This window comes from Cetorhinus maximus, chromosome 10 (assembly GCF_964194155.1).
Source record: "Cetorhinus maximus chromosome 10, sCetMax3.hap1.1, whole genome shotgun sequence".
NCBI lineage: Eukaryota > Metazoa > Chordata > Chondrichthyes > Lamniformes > Cetorhinidae > Cetorhinus > Cetorhinus maximus.
The window spans coordinates 124,234,472-124,256,328 of record NC_135888.1 but is presented as its reverse complement, the minus strand read 5'-3'; the positions used below and the strand labels follow the sequence as shown (position 1 = coordinate 124,256,328).

Here is a 21,857-nt window from a genome sequence, read left to right as displayed (position 1 = left end):
CAGCCCGCGGGCTCCCCTGGCGGTGAGGTATTGAGTTACAGCCCTGCTCCAGTCCGCGGGCTCCCCTGGCGGTGAGGTATTGAGTTACAGCCCGAGTGCAGCCCGCGGGCTCCCCTGGCGGTGAGGTATTGAGTTACAGCCCGAGTGCAGCCCACGGGCTTCCCTGGCGGTGAGGTATTGAGTTACAGCCCAGGTGCAGCCCGCGGGCTCCCCTAGCGGTCGGTGCAGGTCTATATAAGGGAGGCTCGCGCATGCGCTGAGGTGACAGTGGGCGTATTGTTGTGGAAGAGCCGGAGACGCGGAGCGGTGGCGATCAGGGAGTCATCATGACGGTGAGGAGGGGGCCCGGGGTTCGGGCCCGGAGACCCCCAGACCCCGGCATGTCCTGTGGGGACCGCGCCTGTTGCGAGTTAGTGATCGGGAGGGTGCAGAGGCGGCGGCGGCGGGAGGAGCAGGGCTTGGTTTCCCGGGGCCTGGATCATGCCTGGACCCCGGGCCGCTTAGCCGAGTCCCCCCTCCCCCCACCCCCGGGGGGGCTGGCTGGTCGGCTACAGGAGGCGGGCTCTGTCCCAGGCTGCAGGCTTCCAGCTGGGCGGACCGGCTGTACAAATCACAGCTGGAGCTCTTCGCATTTGCTGAGATGTTTCAGGTACATTTTGTCAGGTCAGAGCCCCCTCTGTCAGGCTGAGAACAAAAAGGGAGCAACCTCCTGAAGAGCGAAGACTGGGCCCAATTTTACCCCCTCCCATGGCCGAGTTACATTGAAGCTCATAGTGAGCCGAGCATTTGAGTCACGAGGGTGTGGTTTCAAGTCCTGCTCCAGAGAGGCTAGGCTGGCAACTCCACTGCAGCACTGAGGGAAAGCCGCAGTGTTGGAGATGCTGATTTTCAGCTGAGGTGTTAAACCAAAGCCCACTTCGATCCCATGGTACTAAATGATATAGAGGAGGCAGGTTTTTTTCATTGTCCAGGTCAGTAATTTCTTCTCAACCAACAGCTAAAGCACCTGATGGTCATTCATTTTATTGCGGTCTGTGCATAGCAGGATCCCATAGATAGCAGGATAATTATGACCTCATCTGTTTGTGTTGTTGACCAGGGGATAAATAACCCTCATCAATAGTGGTATGGGATCTTTTACATCCATCTGAGATGGCAGACGGGGCCTCGATTAAATGTCTCAAGCAAGGGATGGCATTTCCAGCATCTCGTGTTTACATAGCACATTTATATAGCACCTCTTAATATAGTAAAACAGGAGCATTATTAATCAAAATTAGACACTGATTCACTTAAGGAGATAGCAAGATAGACGATCAAAAGTTTTGCCAAAATAATGGGTTTTAAGGTGCATCTTAAAAGGAAGAGTGAGAGGTGGTGAAGTTTAGGAAGGGAATTCCAGAGCTTATTGCTGGCTGCACTTTCAGCTGCCTCAGCAATGGTGGAGGTATTAAAATTGGAAATGTGCAAGAGGCCAGAATTGGAGGAGTGGTGAGACCTTGGAAGGTTATAGGGATGTGTGAGGACATGGAGGGATTTAAAAACTTCTCATTCAGTTATACTATTTGTATGACATTATTGGACTTTTGTAAGTAACTCAGCTGAGAATACAGTGGAAACCTGTCTCTTAAAGTGATTTTGAAATTGGTTCTGCAATGGTCAATTTTTATAAAATGAACTACATCTGTTGTTAATTCTAAGGTGTCTAATTTGAATCATCTCATTCAACGTTTTGAGCAAAAAGGCTTAATTTGAATTACCAGATAATTCAAAAGCTTTTCCAATACGAAAAATCAAATTAACAGTAGATTGTGCGCTGCATCTGAATAGTTTCTGTGGGAGAGGCTGTTAGCTCAGAGGAGATGCAGAGTTTCAGGTTGGACAAGTTTGGTATTTAATTTTAGAATGGGAGTTTTGACCTGGCAGAGGGTGCAGTCTCTTTGGGAGACAGGAAGAGATTAAGTTGAGTGTTAGTGGGGTGTGGTGAAAGTGTACTGGTGCAGAAAGTGGAATTGAAGTACAAGAATAACTATAGTCTTATTGAATGGTGGAGCAGACTGAAGATGCCGTCTGACCATCCCCTCCTAATTTTTGCATCATGTTCTTATGGCCGATTTAGATCATTAAAATTATGTAATTTAGAATTAAGAGTGGAATGTAATTCGTTTTCTTAAAAATTGACTTCAGAATCAATTTCAAAAGGAATGATTGGCGGCAATAATTTATACCTGACACAAAATGGGCAGGATTAGATGCTTAATATTCCTGAGTATAAGTTATTCAGGAATGAACAGGAAGGATAAAAGGAGAGGCAGCAGTTTTGATTAGGGAAAATCTTGCAGCGCTAGAAAGAATGTCCTTGAGGGGTCAAAGATAGAATTGATTTGGTTGGAGTAAAGAACAGTGAAGAAGCTATTATGCTACAAGTTCTATTTTATAGTTCACCCCAGTATGCAAAGCTAATAGAGGAGCAAAGGAATTACTGAGAGGTGCAAAAACTGTGGAGCAATTGTATTAAGAGACTTTAACTACCTCAGTATTGAATAGGGGTGATTGTATTAAGGACAGGGTTATGGAGGACAAGAAGTAATCTAAAATAAAAGATCCATCATCTCAGTTTCAGGACATCACTGCAGGAGTCCCTCAGGGTCGTGTCCTAGGGCACAGATTTATTAATTGTGTAAAAGATCCAGAGAAGATTTTTTACACATTGAGTGATTCGGATTTGGAATGCACTGCCTGATTGTGTAATGGATACAGGTTCAATGGTAACTTCCAGTCGGGAACTGGATGAATGCTTGAAGGAGAAAAGAATTGCAGGGGTATGGGGAAACGGAGTAACTGGGTGGCTTTCTAAAAGAGCTGGCACACTGTAATGTGACGGGTGACCACCTTTTGTGCTTTTCTTTTCTATGATTCTATGTTGGTCCACCTCAGGCTTGCGTACATGAAAGAGCATATATAGATATATTTTGTCTAACATTCTCATCTCGTGCAAAATTTGAGAACTAACGAGTCAAAAGGATTCCAACAACAATAATTTGTATTTTTATAGCACGTTTAAAATCCCAAGGTACTTAATCGGAGCATTATGATACAAATTTTGACACCAAGCCACATATTAGGACAGACGGTCAAAAGCTTGGTTAAAGAGAGATGTAGGAATTATTTTAAAGGAGGGAAGAGGGGTCAAGATGCGGCAATATTAAGTTAAGGAATTCCAGAACTTAGGGTCTTGGCCAGCAATGGTGGCACGATCAAAATTGGGGATATTCAAGAGACTAGAATTGGAGGCACGCATATATCTCTGAGGATTGTAGGGTTGGAGGAAATTACAGAGATAGTGAGGGGCACAACTGTGGCTAAATTTGAAAATAAGGATGAGCATTTTAAAATGAGAGTTTTTAAATAACTTAATCTTTTGCAGAAACACGAGTTCTTCGTCGATATGACATGTGAAGGCTGTTCTAACGCTGTGATCCGAGTGCTGAATAAGCTAGGAGGTGAGCTTGAAAGTTTTGTATGAGAGCTGGTTTTAGTGTAATAAGTGATTCTCTGACCTTGATCCCATGCATGCATTTTATTCCATGTTCTAATAATGAAATTAAACAGATTTTCAAGATTACTACACATTCTGATTTTATCTTCTGATATTCTTTATAGACAATATCAGATGAAGGCGGCCATTTGACCCATTTTAATTCATCCATCCTCTATGGCCCTAAAGTCCCCCCAATTATAGCAACTGTTCGGTCCTTTAAAAATTCCAATTTCTTTTTTACTTCCAATCTGTCCAGTCATCAGTCCTTAACATGAGGAAGGACATCTTGACATCAGTCCTAAATTTGTCTTTCACTAGTTTGAGTCAGTAGCCCTCAGTTTTAGTCTTGCAATTTAATTTAATTTTACAGACTTATCTTTTATCACTTATACGATTGGCATCTGAGATACTTCCTTCCAAGGCTGGAAGAACTGATTTTTTTCATAATTCTAGTTTCTTAATAGTAGGGACAAGCTTTGCAGCTAACCTTCCTGCATTGTTTTCAGACACTGATCTTCACTTTCACATCCTCTCTCCCTATCCCTTGATTCTCTTATGTCCAAAGATCTATCAGCCACTGTCTTGAATAAACACAACCACAGCCCTCTGGGGTAGAGAATATCAAAAATTCACAATCCTCTGAGTGAAGACATTTCTACTCATTCTTAAATGGCTGATTCTTTATCCTGAGAGTATGTTCCTAGTTCTAGATCTCCAGACAGGTAAATAACCTCTCTTCATCTAAAACAGCCTCTCTGCATCTAAAGCATTGCAACAAAGAAGAGCGAAATACACATATTAAGCTTTTGTCCACTTTCATGGGCGAGACTGACATGTCAAAGGGCAAAGTGTCAGTGGACTAACTGAAGTGCTGATTGAGCTGGAGGTACAAAGCATGGCTGCACTGATGTGGAGGGTCAGTGAATATGAAAACATTGACAAAAGCGTTACGCAAAATGATCTTTGTGGATCAATGTGTGTACATTTCTGGCTAAGAGCCTAGTTTGAAAAAAATCTCACAAGCAGACCTTTGTTTCCAGCTCGTAATTACTAACTGCACGGAATTTGTTAGCTGAGGATAGCTTTACTAGCCCCTATATCCATTACCCTTGAATGCTGTGGTTGTAGCTGGTGTAGGACGCATCTCGGTAGTGTATGCCTTTGGCCCCCACAATCAAGAATGACTCTGGGGAGTGTGTGGAACTAAAGGGTTGACATTTTGTTAGCTAAATTTCATCTTGGTTCAGTGGTAACACTCCCCGCTTTGAGAGAGTCTGGATTTAAGAGACAGACCTTGCCCTTTTTCAGCAGCCGAAGGCACTGAGGTCTAATGTGGTGCCTCCATTGTCAGCCCTGTTAAATTTGCCTTTCATCGTCCTTATCCAAAACCCTGCGGCCTGCATTGTAACTTGCACCAAGTGTTGTTCTCACCCCATTCTTGCTGACCCACATTGGCTCTCAGTGCAGCAATGTCTTGATTTTAAGATTCCTGTCCTCATTCTCAATCCTTCTGTGGCCTTGCCCCTCTTTATTTCTGTAACCCCTTAATGCTCAGATCTCTCTGTTCCTCTAATTCTGGCCACTTGCTCCTCCATGATAGTTATCACTATTAATGGCACCTCTGCCTTCAGTTGCCTGGGTTTTGCGCTCTGGAATTCCCTCCCTAAGCCCCTCTGCTCCTCTCTCTCCTTTAAGACGCTTGTTAAAATTTACTTCATTGACCGAGCTTTTAATCAGCTGATATCTCTTTTTGTGGTTGTGTCAAATTTTTGTTTGACAACACTCTATGCGGTGCTATATAAATGCAAGTTGTTTACTCAACTGAGACCAGGTTACTGAACTTGGGTTTTTTTTTATTGTCTGTATGGTGGAGTGCCACATCGAAAGATGCAATTGTCCAGCAAGCCATTGAAGAAACCCAAATAGTTTGCTACTAAATAGCAAAGCATTTTATTTTTGCTATTGTGCCTGCCCTGTGCTTAATGGTTTTAATTTTCTTTAGGGCCATCTTAAGTCCTTCATTGTGCTTTGATGTTGAAAATGCTGAAGGCAGTCAGTTATAAAAATAATTATCTCTAATTTAAGCCTCAGGACTGTTTGCCCTTGTTGAGATACCTAGTTCAGTCATGAGATGGAGCCTGTCTGTAGTGCTGTGTCATTGCTAGGGTGTGTTAATAAAAAAAAAGAGGGTTGCTGGGAGATGGGATGAGTATATACTTAAGCTCTGATGGATCATTCTTCACATGTGAATCTACACACTGGATACCATCCAGTCATCCATCCCATTGAGTGCTTAACAAACATTCATGTATACATTTTTAAAATATGGGGTGGAATTTTACAGCCCCTTCGTGCCAGGGGTGGGGCTGTGAGATGTGGCGAGCCGTTCAAAAATCCATTGACTTCGGCGGGACTGTAAAATTCCACCCATGTTCTGGGGATATGGTCAGCGCTGATAAGACTGTAATTGTTGTCTAACCTTAATTGCTCAGAGAAAATGATAGGCTCCTGTTCTGAATCCCGGCAGCCCTTGGGCTGAGGATGCTATCAATGGTGTCTAGTAAGGAATTGGTTGAATTTGAATCAGCAGCAGTGAAGGGATGGTGGTGTATGTTCAAGTCAGGAATGATGTGTGACTTTGAGGGAATGTGGTGGATGATGATATTCCCATGATTTTGGTGGTAGAGGTTGGAGGGCTGGGAGGTATTGTTGAAATAGGCTTAATGGACACTGGGCACAATCTTCATAAAAAGATGAAGCATAATGAGTCATAGAGTCATAGGAGCAGGATTTTGTCCTCCTCTACTCAAGCTCCCACCACTGTCAGAGAGGTTTAACATAGGCCAGCAATTTAAACCACTGGTCTATATATCTTGGTATAGTACTTTATGGTTCACTTAGCCCACTGAGCCAATAGGAAGATTAGTACATTCCAATTTCACAGTGGTCATTTCGGCTTTTTTGATTTCATTCAATGACCTGTCCTGATTTTATTTCCAGATATGCAGTTTGACATCGATCTTCCTAACAAAAAAGTTTTCATCGAATCAAAGCACAGTGTGGAGGTACTTACAGAATGCTTGAAAAAGACCGGAAAAGGTGTGCAGTACGTCGGAGAAAAGTAGAGCATGTGTGGTAGCCGGGGTAAACAGAAAAGGTAACTACATACCACTGCAAGAATTCTGCAACGTATGTGACTTAACACAATACTCTGTCCATGTTTCTGCACAAATACTTGATGCTTTAAATTTCTGCCCAGCTGTCTTTGGACTTTCAAACCAGTATTTCCACATCTCTTGTCTTTAAAAACTATTGTTACAATCTCTGTAGAGATTGATAACATTTAAAAAGGAATCTGAACTTCCAGTGTAACAAATGATTGAAAGCACTATTGACTAAGCACTATTTATTCCACTTATATGTATCACACATTGCACTCCCCATGGAGTTACAATCCTTACAGGAAGCGGTCCAAAGTTGCCCCCTGCCTCCAGTGGGTTCCTATATGCCTGTTTCGCTGAGTAGTAACTTAGAGTGGCAGTCTGCAGACACTTTCCTCAGTTTTCGGAGTGTTTTTTAAATCCACCACCAGCAGTAAAGCCTGTTCTGATGATTCATCCTCCTTTGACCATGCCAAGATGAATCTCCCAGAATCTTTAGAAGGCTAAGGGATGCACCTCTTCGACTAGAGACCATCTCCCTACTGCATTGAGCTGTGGTAGCTTGCAAAGCCAAGCAGCCTTTCTCTCGGCTGACCGCACAGCACTTGTCTGTCTGTCTGTCTATGATATTCATTGATTTGTAGGGAAGCCTGTAACTTGATCTCAAAAAATGGCTCTCTTCCCCATGGCAACATGAAACACATGAATCTTATAGGTAAAATACTAATTAGCTATCCTTGATCCCAACACCCTTTCATCTTAGAAGTAAATGGACGGTTTACAACCTAATGCCTATAACATCTTTCTGGGACTCGGGAGACTTCTGGGTCTATTCATTGCAAACTCAACTCCTGTCATTGTCTCCAAGCATAAATAACTTACACCACCTTCTCAGTAAAACAAGCTAAGCCTTTCTTTGACCTCTAACAATCAAACCATCCAGGTTTTCTGTCAGGCATGTTTTGGAACAGGTCACATGACCCCCTTCATTTACATTAAATTTAAAGTTACAGTCCCAAAATATAATAATCTAGTAGACCTCATAATTGGAATACCATGCCGTGAGCCCTTTTATAGGAGTTCTTTAATGGTGCATTTGAAAGGCATTGGTTTCATTGATAAGTAAATAAAATGAGGACAATGGTTTAGACCATGTACAAAATGTAATTCTGAGGGGTGATGCAATACATTGCCATCCCAGAGAGTTTCTATCCACTATTAACTTGCATTAAACATGTCACAGAAATATCAACTGGAGATGAGGAACTTCTCACAGTGGGTGACAGTGGGAAGGGCAAATTAAGGGGGTGGCAAGAGCAGACTGATTTGCATGGTCAGAAAGTGCTGCCCTCAGACCTGCAGCTGTAGAAATAAAAACCCCTTTTATGTTAAAATATATATATAAAAAAAAAAACTTGGTCTGCAATTAGTTAGCTGGGGCAATGATTGAGGTGCGACAAAGTGCCTTAACAGACATTCTAGGAGGTGGTACGGGCACAGACCTATGAATTAGGCCATCTGCCTGGTTGGGGAGTGGTGCTGAAAAACTAGGATAAGGAGGTGATAGAAAGAGGTTTAAAGAGGGGAGGCGTTGGCATAGTGGTATTGTTGCTGGACTCGTAATCCAGAGACCCAGGGTAATGCTCTGGGGGCCTGGTTTTGAATCCTGCCACGGCAGATGGTGGATTTTGAATTCAATAAAAATCTGGAATTAAAAGTCTGGTGATGACGATTGTTGCAAAAACCCATCTGGTTCACTAATGTCCTTTAGGGAGAGAAATCTGTCATCGTACATGTGACCCACAGCAATGTGGTTGACTCTTAAATGCCCTCTGAAATGGCCTTAGCAAGCCACTCAGTTGTAACAAACCACTGCAAACACTCAAAAAAGGAATGAAACTGGATGGACCACCTGGCATTGACCTAGGCACCAGAAATGACAGCAGTAATCTCAGCCTTATCAACCCTGCAAAGACCTCCTTACTAATATCTGAGGCCTAGTGCCAAAATTGGGAGAGCTGTCTCACAGACTAGTCAACAACAGCCTGACATAGTCATCCTCACAGAATCATACCTTACAGATATTGTCCCAGACACCACCATCACCATCCCTGGGTATGTCCTGTCCCACCAGCAGGACAGATTCAGAAGAGGTGGCGGCACAGTGGTGTACAGTCGGGAGGGAGTTGCCTTGGGAGCCCCCAACATCAACTCTGGACCCTGTGAAGTCACATGGCATCAAGTCAAACATGGGCAAGGAAACATCCTGCTGATTACTATGTACCACCCTCCTTCAGCTGATGTTGAAAACCACTTGAAGGAAGCACTGAGGGTGGCAAGGGTGCAGAATGAACTCTGGGTGGGGGACTTCAATGTCCATTACCAGGAGTTGCTCAGTAGTACCAGTACTGATGGAGTTGGCCAAGTCCTAAATGATGTAGCTGCTAGACTGGGTCTGCGGCAGGTGTTGAGAGAACAAACAAAAAGGAAAAACATACTTGACATCATCCTCTTCAACCTGCCTTCCGCAGATGCATCTGTCCATGACAGTATCGGTAGGAGTGACCACCGCACAGTCGTTGTGGGGACTAAGTCCCGCTTTCACATTGAGGATACTCTCCATCATGTTATGTGGCACTACCACCATGCTAAATGGGGTAGATTTTGAACAGATCTAGAAACTCAGGACTGGGCATCCATGAGGCTCTGTGGGCCATTGGCGGCAGCAGCAGAATTGTACTCGAACACGATCTGTAACCTCATGACCCGGCATATCCCCCACTCTACCATTACCATCAAACCAGGGGATCAACCCTAATTCAATGAAGAGTGCAGGAGGGCAGGCCAGGAGCAGCACCAGGCATTCCTAAAAATGACATGTCAACCTGGTGAAACTAGAACACAGGACTACATGTGTGCCAAACAGCATAAGCAGCAAGTGATAGACAGAGCTAAATGATCCCACAATGAATGGATCAGATCTAAGCTCTGCAGTTCTGCCACATCCAGTCATAAATGGTGGTGGACAATTAAACAACTCACTGGAGGAGGAGGCTCCACAAATATCCCCATCCTCAATGATGGAGAAGCCCAGCAGAGCAGTGCAAAAGATAAGGCTGAAGCATTTGCTACAATCTTCAGTCAGAAGTGTCGAGTGGATGATCCATCTCTGCCTCCTCCGGAGATTCCCAGAATTACAGATGCCAGTCTTCAGCCAATTTGATTCACTCCACGTGATATCAAGAAACAGCTGAAGGCACTGGATACTGCAAAGACTATGGGGCCTGACAATATTCTGGCAATAGCACTGAAGACTTGTGTTCCAGAACTTGCTGAGCCCCTAGCCAAACAGTTTCAGTACAGCTACAACACTGGCATCTACCCAGCTTCGTGGAAAATTGCCCTGGTATGTCCTGTACAGAAAAAGCAAGGCAAATCCAACCCGGCCGTTTACCGCCTCATCAGCTTACTCTATCAGTAAAGTAATGGAAGGGGTCATCAACAGTGCTATCAGGTGGCACTTGCTTAGCAATAACCTGCTCACTGACACCCATTTTGGATTCCACCAGGGCCACTCAGCTCCTGACCTCATTACAGCCGTGGTTCAAACATGGACAAAAGAGCTGAACTCCCGAGGTGAGGTGAGAGTGACTGCCCTTGACATCAAGGCCAGAGTCATACCTAGCACAAAGGAAGATGGTTGTGGTTGTTGGAGGTCAGTCATCTCAGCTCCAGGACATCACCGCAGGAGTTCCTCAGGATAGTGTCTTCGGCCCAACCATCTTCAGCTGCTTCATCAATGACCTTCCTTCCATCACAAGTTTAGAAGTGGGGATGTTCGCTGATGATTGCACAATGTGCAGCACCATTCGCAACGACTCAGATACTGAAGCAGTCCATGTCCAAATGCAGCAAGACCTGGACAATATCCAGGCTTGGGCTGACAAGTGGCAAGTAACATTTGTGCCACACAAGTGTCAGGCAATGATCACCTCCAACAAGAGAGAATCCAACCATCGCTTTTTGATGTTCAATGGCAATACCATCACTGAATCCCCCCCACTATCAACATCCTGGTAGAAACTGAACTGGATTAGCCATATAAATTCTGTGGCTACAAAAGCAGGTCAGAGGCTAGCAATCGTATGATAAGTAACCCACCTCTTGACTCCCCAAAGCCTGTCCACCACCTACAAGGCACTAGTCACGAGTGTGATGGAATACTCTCCATTTGCCTGAACGAATGCAGCTCCCAAAACACTGGAAGCTTGACACCATCCAGGACAAAGCAGCCCCTTGATTGGCACCGCATCCACAAATATTCACTCCCTCCACCACCGACACACAGTAGTAGCAGTGTGTACCATCTACAGGATGCACTGCAGGGATTCACCAAGGCTCCTGAGACAGCACCTTCCAAGCCCACGACCACTACCACCTAGAAGGACAAGGGCAGCAGATAGATGGGAACACTACTACCTGGAAGTTCCCCTCCAAGCCACCCACCATCCTGACTTGGAAATATATCGCCTTTCCATCACTGTATTTGGGTAAAAGTCATGGGACTCCCTAACAGCCTGTTGGTGTACCTACACCACATGGACTGCAGCGGTTCAAGAAGGCAACTCACCACCACCTTCTCAAGGGCAACTAGGGATGGGTAATAAATGCTGGCCCAGCCAGCAAAGCCCACATCCCATGAATAAATAAAAAAGTGTGGATTTCTAGCTTTCAGGTGGCCTTAAGGAACTATTTATATTGTGTAATTAACCCGAGGGCAAAAATATGTCAGGTGAAACACTTACTCTAATAAGCATCACAATCAACGGTGTGCATTATGTAATCTTTCGTGATAATGTTCACTCACAATAACCTCTGTTGCCTCATCTTGCTTATGTAAACTCTAGGTTACTGTTTAAGTGGCAGTATTGCTGGTGACGACAAAAGATCAAATACTTTAGTTAACTGCTTTTTCACTGCTTTTTTATCTCTTCATAAAGGTAACTACTGTTTAAGCGCCAGTCTTGCGAATAAAGTTTGGAACGTTGTCTAATATTGTGAAGCCTCATGGTTCAGCCCAGTCTTGTCTGTACATCTCGGGTGTTTACCTTTTTTATTGTTCTCCCTAGCCTAGGGCTCTTAATTTGGGGATGCCACAAAAACATTTCAGTGGGCAAGTTATTTTTTTAAATATGAAAAGAGTTTAGATTTCTGCTGCCTTTATTTTAAAACAAATGCTTGTGGTCATGCAAGGCCTATGCATTGAGTGTCACCAGGTCATTTAATTGACAGTGGTAAATTGACACATCTAAAGCAAGGCTGGAGATTATAAGAATCTTTTTCCCAATTAAGTAGATATTTGAGACTGGCTCTTATCACAAATGGCTAATTCCAAGCTTATTAATTCCTATAAATTATCACATTACCATAAGGTTAATAGCCTGGAGATTTTGTTTATTTGTCTTGGATGTGTTACACGTTGTGTTTGACTATAGGAATGAAGGTCGGGACAGTCTCTCAGTGCAGTTCTACTCTTAGAAAGAATGAACAAATGGAGGCTTCCCTTCTGTGGAAAGACCCTGAAGGTGATCACATGCCTGACATATGCAATATGTCAAATTCAAACAGCTGAACTAAACTACATAATCATAGCATCAACATGTCCCAAAACGACTGAGCCTATGGCATTTGGCAGAGCATTAATTAATGTAATACTTTGAAAAGGTGTTGTATCTGGTTCATGAAATCAAATGTTATAAAGATGTTATTGGTCATGGCGTTACATACCATGTAGGTATGATGGCTACAGCTGATATTTTGGGCTAACGAACCTGGAAAGATTAAATGCATCACCTTATGCAGTCCTTTTGATAATTATTGCTGGTGTGTGTTTTTGACTTGTACATGTTTTCTTGCACTAGTAACTTTTCATACATTACGCATCAGTCTTGGAGACGTAAATGCTCCTCATAGTGCAGAAGATGATGTAATACCTGGCAACCCAAACCAGCCTGTGGCTGTGACTGCTCCTTCCCCAATTAATCCACATTTATTCTTTTTCTGATTTTATTTCTTTCCACCCATCAAGTCTGCGCTCCATATGATTCTCCAACTAAAAGCCCATTTCGGGCTTAAGCTCCGTGCCAGGAGACACAGCAGAATGAAGAACTGAAACTCCACCTCTGATTTTCTTTTCCTTCTGGGCCTTCATTACTGTTAATGGATTATTAACTGGAAAGGAACCCTATTCTGTGTCACAAAATGAGCTCCTTTGTGGTGAAACCCGGCAGAAGAAGGTTTTTCGAAAGATAAGGGCAGAAAATATTGTAGTAAATCATACAGATGCTATTGATATTTTTAAAGTCTGGTTCCCCCTTCAGAATTATCTCTTTTTCAGAAAGATTAGGTGACACTGTGTTACATTGAGAATTTCTTGATGATTTCTAACTCTTTTGGAAATTATAGAGGTGGAACGTCACAAAGACATCTGACCCTGTAACATCAGGTTATGCAACTTCATTTGGGTAGTGGTTGGACAACAAATTGTTTGTGTGCTTGAAAATGCCCTTATTGGAAATAAAATTCTTTGCAGTCAATGTGAGGTGTTTCCAGGTCAAATAGAGCTGCTTCTGCACTGCCACAATGAGGTACTCAATTCCAGCCTCAAAGATTACACCCTCTTCTTCCTCCTCTTCTCCCCCCCCACCCCACACACACACACACACACAAACAAATGCGTGCACACACACAGGTACGAACAATATTTGTGTGTAGACATCAACTCCATTGTCCATACTAGCTGTTTTTGTGGCTTCTCTAAGTGAGAGCACCTATTACAGTTTTATGCCATGATCTGATGCCCAGTGCAAACTCTTGCTGTGGCCACAGTGAACTCTTACAGTCTGGAGCTTACATCCCCCAAATTGAAAGTGTTTACAAAGGTAAATGGTGAAAGATTATTTTCATTGGTGAATGCCTGGAAACAACAATAACTTTCATTTATATAGCACCTCCACTGTATCAAGATATCTAAAGCACTTCATAGAAACGTTTTCAAATAAAATTTGACACCAAACCATGTAAGCAATTATTAGGGCAAGTGACCAAAGCTTGGTCAGTGGCAGGTTTTAATAAGCATCATAAGGAGCAGAGAGAGACAGAGGGGCTTGGGTTTGGGCTTAAGCAGCTGCAGGCAGGACAGCCAGTGGTGAAGTGATTAAAACCGGGGATACTCGAGAGGTCAGAATTGGAAGAGTACAGATAGCTCGGAGAATTGTAGGGCTGAAGGATGTTGCAGAGTTAGGAAGGGGTTAGGTTGTGGAGGGATTTGAAAATAATGATAATTTTAAAATCAAGGCATTACTGGACTAAGCGTTAACAGACCAGGCTCAATGTAGGCCTTGGGTGAGAAGGTGCGGATTAGGATATGGGCAGCAGAGCATTTGGATGAGCTCATGTTTATGTCGGGTGGAAGATGGGAGACCAATAAGGAATGCATTGGAATAGTAAAGTCTAGGGATAATAAAGGCATGAATGAGTGTTTCAGCAGCTGAGGTGGGGCAGAGCTGGGTAACATTATGGAGGTGAAAGTGGACAGTCTTGGTGATGCAGTGAATATGTGGTTGGAAGTTCATCTCGGGGCCAGATACCAAAGTTACGAATGGTCTGGTTCAGCCTCAGACAGTTGCAATGGATAGGGACCACAGAATTGTTTCAGCACAATTCCGCATGTTGCGTCTGCACTGGCTCTCCAAATGAGCAATGCACCTAATGCCATTCTCCTGCCATCTCCCCATAACCCTTTTCAGATAATAATCCAAACACTGCCTGAATGCCTCAATTGACTCTGCCACACCCTCAGGCAGTGCATTCCAGAGCTTAACTGCTCACTGCATGAAAAAATTTCTCTGCATGTCTCCATTGCTTCTTTTGCCAATTATCTTTAATCTGTGTCCTCATTCTCGATCCTTCCACCAGTGGGAACGGTCTTTCCCTACCTACGCTGTCCAGACCCCTCATGATTTTGAATAGTTCTATCAAATCTTCGCTCAACCTTTTCCTCTTCAAGGAAAACCATCCCAACTTCAGTGGCTCGGGGACAGAGATTGTAGCAGGGACCAAGGATAATGGCTTCAGTCTTCCCAATGTTTAGTTGGAGGAAATTTCTACTCATCCCGATATCAAAAAGACTGCACGACAAATCAAAGACAGTGGATTGGCCAAGAAAGGAGGTGGTGAGGTAGAGCTAGGTATCATCATATCTGGGTATTTCTTTAACATTAGAATGTGATATTTTTAAATTCATCCTCTGGATGTACAATGTTAGGTAGACCACTTTAATTGCTTGTTTCTAGTTGCCACAAGAAAGTAATAGGCCACCTTTGTTGTGATTTGTTGTATGTCTGATAAATTTGCGAGGGCACAGTGTGGAACCGGAGACAAGTTGGGCCAACTGGGCGGGCTTGGTTAGGTTTCCTTCCTGAAGCATAATAATGAACCAGCTGGGTTTTTAAAGGTACTCTGGCAACATTAATGGTCACCTTAGTTCTTGGTGTTAGTCTGCAAATTACCATAGTTCTTGAATTTAGTTTCACAGTTTTCCTTGGTGAGGTTTGAACTCGTAACCTGAGATGCTGACCCACTGCAGTACCACATGCTATTGAAATCAAGTCAATCACAACATTTTTCAGAGGGAGTTAGATGAGTACTTAAAAAATATTACAAGAGGTGGGACAAAAGCAAAAAATGAGATCGAATAGACGGTGCCAATGTGAACTAGCAGTGGGGTAGGCATAATTGGCTGAACTATCTCCTGTGCTGAAATTTCTACGGTGAGTTCAGTTTCTAAGGTAACCTCAGCTGAGTTCAGCCCCACATGAAAGGACAATAATGTCGCCTGGTCCCCTATTCAGATCAAAGCCGTTGACTGCACTGCTGTAAGATGCTTCTGCTCATTTGCTGCTTTCACAGTAGTTTTAAATTGCACTGTTGTAAATGGACTTTGTAATAGCTATTAAATTTCCTTCCCTTTCAGAATCACCAACCTGATGGGTAAATTCAAAGAGCTATTTTGACAGTCGAATCAATGGAACCAAATTACAGAGCAGCAACAGCTGGATATTTTGTGAACATAATGAAAAGTTTTAACTCCGATAATTATTAGTCACTTATTGAATGGGGGAACAAAAGTGCTTTTCATGTAGTTGTTTGGATGGTTGTCTCCCTGAAAATGCCTTAGTTTGTAATTTGTTTAAAATGTATCTACAATTATGTGCATAAATACAATAAATAAATGTCTGTCTTAATAGCTGCAAAAGCAGTTGCTTAGCCTTTTCCCGCCTTACATTAGTCTTAATTTACATATTTAATGAGTAAGGTTGCCGCAGTTCTGAATATCCTGTAACTGGAGACGTGGCAAAATGTTTCTGTGTTGCCTGCCTGATGTCATAATCAGCAAGTTCTTACATGAAATCAGTTCTGATTCAGAGTAAAACTTTCTACATATGCTGACTGAACTGTTTTGATTTTAGATATATTTTCCATCATTTGTATTTTTTTAAAAATTGAATAGGATAATAATGTACACAAACTACAAATTGAAAATGAAAAGTCACTGGAATCTCCTGGATTCACTAAACAGTCGTCACCGTCGGCAGTCCCTCCAAATCAAGGATGACGCCTGTCAGGCTTTGAGAGACTTCAGATGACTGAGGCGCCCAATTCTGGATCCATATGTTCTTCAGCAGTGTTGGGGGGGGGGCGGGGGGGGCACATTGTTGTGCAGTGCAGTGGAAATCGCAGCCCTGGATTGGCTTCCTTCTTCCTCTGCCATCACCGTTCTGCCTCACTGTTGAGTCGCTGAGCCTCAAAGTGGCTTGCGCCTTGATGGACCAGGTGGTGCCATGCTGAGCGATCGGCAGCATTCTCCCAGTCAGTGGTGTTAATACCTGCATGCTTTAGGGTGACCTGGAGAGTATCCTTATACCTTTTCCTTTGGCCGCCCTTTGAGCGTTAGCCAACAGAGAGCTGAGAGAAGAGAACCTACTGAGGGAGGCGGTTTTCGGGCATCCGGACACAATGGCCCATCCATCAGAGTTCTGCAGGAGCAGGGCTTCAATGCTGGTAGACATAGCTTCGTGGAGGACGCTCGCAATAGTCCGGCAGTCCTCCCATCTGATCCCCAGGTTTCAACGCAAGCACAGCTGATGGAAGTTCTCAAGAATCTTAATGTAGCATTAGTAGATGGTCTAGGTTTCCCTGCAGTAGAGGAGGGTGTCAACACAATAGCCTTATAAACCAGAACCGTTGTTGACTTGCAAAGTTCCCTGTTGTCAAAGACATGTTGACACAGCTTGAAGAAGGCAGCGCTGGCACAGTCGACTCAGTGTTGGACTCATCAATGGTAGTACCTTGGGAGAGGTGGCTTCCAAGATAAGGGAAGTGCTGCACATACTCCAGAGCCACCCATCTAAGTGGATGGTGCGGGGGATACTCAACTGGCTGGGGGAAGGTTGGTGAAGGACCTTTGTATTGGCGATGTTTAAGGACGGGCCAAGCCTCTTATACTAGGTGTTGAAGAGGTCAAGCATGCTTTGCATGTCCTGTACAGAGTGAGCCATCATCTGAAAACTGAAGGCCATGGATGTCCATGGTGGATGAGTTTTGTTTTTGCCCAGAAGCAACCAAGGGTGAAGAGCTTCCTGTCCAGATGATACTGAATGCTGACACCAGGTGGTAGATCATCTCAGATGAGGTGGACGATGACGGTCAGGTAAATGGTGAACAAGGTGGGGACGATCTCAGCCTTGTTTGAACCCGATCCGGATGTAAAAGGTGTCAGTCTCAGATCCTCCACTCAGGACAGTGGCGATCCTGTTGTCATGCAGGAGTCTCAGGATGGTGATGAATTTCAATGGGTCTGTCTAGCCAGAAAGACAATGTCCGCAGTACCCCAGGATGGTCAGAAGCCACACTGGGTTTCCGGGAGGATCTCCTCAGCGGTTCAGGAGGATGCGGACCAGGATCTTACCCGCAATGGACTGGAGGGAAATCCCACTGTAGTTTTCACAATCAGATTTGTTACCCTTCTTGCAGATAGTAATGATGGTTCTTGAGATCCCAGGGGATGTCCTCTTCATCCCAGAGGCGGAGGATGAACTGGTGGAGTCGTGATGTGAGCTGAGAGCTGCCAGCATAGTAGACCTCTGTGGGTATCCTGTCTAATCCACAAGTTTAGTTGGTTTTCATCTGTTGGGTGATCCGCTTAAGCTTAAGGTTGGTGGATCACCGAGGGATTCCTCCACAGAGTGTGGAATGGCTCAGAGGGTCTCCTCCAATATTGTGGATTCCCGATTTAGGAGCAGTTTGAAGTGCTCCTTCCAATGCTGGTGGATGACATCGTCCTTGAGTAGCTGGGAGCCATCCTGTGATTGGAGAGGGTTTTGGCCAGTCAGGCGGTGTCCATAGATCGTCTTGGTAGCCTGGAAGAAGTTGTGCATGTCGTGCTGGTCGGCGTAGGCCTGAATCTCATGTGCCTTCTCCACCCACCAGTTGTTCTTCATGTCTCAAATGCGTCACTGGACCTCGGCCTTCAGTTGGTGGTACACTGCCGTCATTCACCAGGTATGTGGGAGACTGCCAGGTGATGAAGGCTGCTTGCTTCCAATTGTGATTGCGGTGTCATTGGCGTCAAACCAGTCCTAGCTCCATCATGGCGCGAACCCCATATTCTGTGCGCAGGTGTCTAGGACAGTGGACTTGAGTTGCTACCAGTGTGCCTGGATGGAAATGGCAACAGTGGTGGGCACTTGTTCCCAGGCTCTGTGCAACTGGGCCTGAAACTCTTCCTGCAGTCCCTGGTCCTTCAATGCTGCAACATTCAGCTTTCTCCACATAGCTTTTTGGGTCCTCCGGTGTCTTGACATTAGGTAGATGTTCATCACCAAGCGTACTGTCGATGGCCCTTCCAGCAATATTCAGAACCCTTCATGGCCCTCGTGACAAGCACGTCCCTCAGGTCTCTGCCTCACACTAGAATCTCCTGTGTTGACTAAACAGTACTACTGAAGCAGAGGGTGAATGCGTATTCGTGTCTACGGAGAGTTATCTTCTGTACAATAATACCCTAGGTGGGAAAAGGATCACTGAGTGCACTCATGCAGCATTTGTGATCAAGTAGTCATCACTAACTGCACTCCTGCAGCCTTTGGGATGGGAACCTGGAGTTTCCTCAGCATTTGCACCTGGATGCACAAACAAATTGTGATGTAAAAGATTGCAAAAATTTGGGGGAGAGCAAGTTGTGTGCATAACTTTTACATGCACAATTCTCTCAATTTGCTGTGAACGTACCTTGGCTAAACTTCTTTGGCTAAACCAGCACAAAAGCTCAATGTTGGTGAATTCTCTACCCCATTGTATTCCACTTAGTGCTGATAAGTGAATTGGTTTCTTTACAGACCACACTTGTAAGTATGTAAACTCCCTATATAATATGGAGGAGCAACTCTACCATAATTCTCCAACTGTTTATGGTGTGGGTTTTTATAATAAAGATCAAAAAATATATAAACATTAGAAAGCAATAGTAGTTTGCATCATTCCCCTCTACCAAATATTTCTGCAATAAGTATTACCAAAAGTGTAATGTTTAAATTCAGTTTTCTTAAGAATGTCCCTGCAAACTTGAATAATGGTGCAATCTTCCTAGAAAGTGCTATTGTTCTGAGTTTCTTGAGTCTTTTGAGTTTTGAGTGTAAGAGAAATGCAGCTAGCATATCGTTTAAAATACATGAGAATATGAAGAACCACTTTTGAGTAATTGCCATTGAGCTTTGAGAAGAATGGGCCTGTATTCTCTGGAGTTTAGAAGAATGAGTGGTAATCTCATTGAAACATACAAGATGCTTAGAGGGCTTGACAGGATAGATATTGAATGGCTGTTTCGATTTCCCCGAGTTAGAGAGTCTAGAACTCAGGATCATAGTCTCAGAATTTAGGATTGCCATTTAGGACTGAGATCAGAAATTTCTTCATAGGGCTGTGACTCCTTGGAATTCTCTATCCCAGAGGGCTGAGTTGTTGGACAATAGGGGGATCATTGGATATGCAGATAGGATGGAAAGGTTGAGCTGAAGTAGACCAGATATGACCTATCGAATAGCGACGGATCGGATTTGAGGGGCCATATGGCCTACTGCTGCTCCCAGTTGTATCTTTATCCACTCATCTGTATTCTCTTAAGCTGTATCTATTCATTTTGCACTGAACTTATGGACTTATTTGCTGGGGTATGAATCTGTTTGCTCATGAAGTTGGCTCAAGGAAAAGTTAGCAATGCTTCACTTTGTCCTGATATTTTTAACAAAAAAATAAATTCTTTTTACTATCAATGGTTTTCCCCAGGGTTTCTCATTTTTCATAACCTTCAGTTAAGATTATAAGCAGCGAGTTCAGGCATGCTCATGCATAGTCAGTTTTGCTGCCCATAACAAAATAAAATTAGTCTCTGCTGCATATGCAAGCTATAGCATGTTAGCTAGTGAGGCTTTTCAGCTTAAAGCAATGCATTTCAAAACTTGAGGCTCAGGCTTTTCATGAGGCTCTAAGGAAAACACACACTACAGCTGTTTCAAATCCAGAAAATGCTGAATCATAGCTTAATTTTTAAAGTTAATGGCCCGTAACTTCTGAGCGTCATAACAGGCGGGTACCCCAAAGATGCACTGGGAAACACCCCCCAGATACCCAAAGGTAAGGATTCCCAGCAATTGCCCAATGGAAGTTCAAACCTCCGTTGGGCAACTGCCCTGAAATCGGAACCATCCAAAGGTACAATTTAAATCAAACTTCGGAGGGTTCTAATTGTCTTATAGTAATAATAACCCAGGAAAAGTTAGAATTAAAGCAACTTCTAAGTCTGGGTAACTATAGTACTGACCCCCCCACAGGACTCTCTCCCGACCCCCTCCACTGACCACCCAACACCCCTGAACACCCGAAAAACTGATGTGCGCCCCCCGGAACCAACATCTCTCCCAACCTCCCACACCCCCACCCCCACCCCCCAACTGGCTGACACCCTCCGCCGACCGAACAATCGACCATCCTCCTCCCACACTGACCACCCAATCCCACCCATCCTACCAACTTACCTTACAAACCTACCTGATTCCTGGCATCTGAAAGTGGCTGGACCTTTAAACTTACCTGCTTTACGGGAGCTAGTGCTGTTAAAAATAAGGTTGCGTGGCTTCCTCTAGACCCTCTAGTCCTCGACTGAAAGCCTCAGGAGTGCTCTGCCCTATGCAGTTCTCGCCTGGCCTAAGTCTGAATGTCGCGCGAGAAAGGAGTGGCTGGATTTAGAGGTAAGTGACTTAAAACGGAGTGGCAATCCGACTCTTAATTGCCACTCTACAGAGGTTCAGTCCCATTATCTCTCCAAGTTTATTTCCGGTCATTACTTGTCAGTTTAATGATGAAATCAAGATCTAGAAGGTTTTTCAAAAATTGTTCGATTTGTCCTTTAATTAGCTGCAGGGTCCATGGACAATGGGTGAGGAGAAAAAAAAAAATCAGGGTTCCCATCCCTGATGGCTATCCAGTGACATGGTTAAAGTGGGTTGATGTCAATTGAGGATAAGAGGGGGCTCAGCTGTGATGGCCTGTAGTTAAATATCTCCCAAGCATTGACGTTTAAGGCCTGAATGGCCAGTTGGGTGAGGTACTGAGGATTGGTTAGCATCTATGGAAACTTATGAGTCAGTTGTCAGGTGGGTGAAGGGAAGAAACAAAAAGAACCTAGGATATTATGGCCTTTGATGTGATGTGACACAGAATAATTATGAACTGCGTTTTTCATAGTGTTATCAATAACAATTTGGCATTCTGTCATTTACCCCACTGTGGCTTATCTTTATTGCCTCATATCTTTGTGGTTAACTTTAACCACCTCTTAGCTGTATGATTATCTTTGCCAAATTCTACAAAGCTGATCTGAAGTTTCAGCCATGGCAGCTTGGCATTTACCCCACAGCGCTTTGTTCCTGTTCCTTTCCCTCGCAGGAGAATAAGATTGCCAGGAACCCTGCACCCCTTGGAATGCATTGAGAAGAACAGGGGTTTAGGGAAGAAAGTCAATTAAACATTGGAAGAGA

At 43.9% G+C, this 21,857-nt stretch overlaps 1 protein-coding gene across 1 annotated transcript; it reads left to right on the top strand.

The window, feature by feature from the left end:
- The first annotated feature begins 204 nt into the window (after positions 1-204).
- atox1 (antioxidant 1 copper chaperone) lies at positions 205-16,212 on the top strand. Its single transcript, XM_078551082.1, has 4 exons — positions 205-332; positions 3,428-3,503; positions 6,542-6,698; positions 15,737-16,212. Exons 1-3 carry the CDS (start codon positions 327-329, stop codon positions 6,664-6,666), a joined length of 207 nt encoding a protein of 68 aa, XP_078407208.1. The 5' UTR covers positions 205-326; the 3' UTR covers positions 6,667-6,698; positions 15,737-16,212.
- The last annotated feature ends 5,645 nt before the right edge of the window (positions 16,213-21,857 follow it).

Coding starts and splice junctions, on each gene's coding strand:
- atox1 (XM_078551082.1), top strand. Junction 3,504..6,541: donor AGTGCTGAATAAGCTAGGAG/GTGAGCTTGAAA, acceptor TTTTATTTCCAG/ATATGCAGTTTGACATCGAT.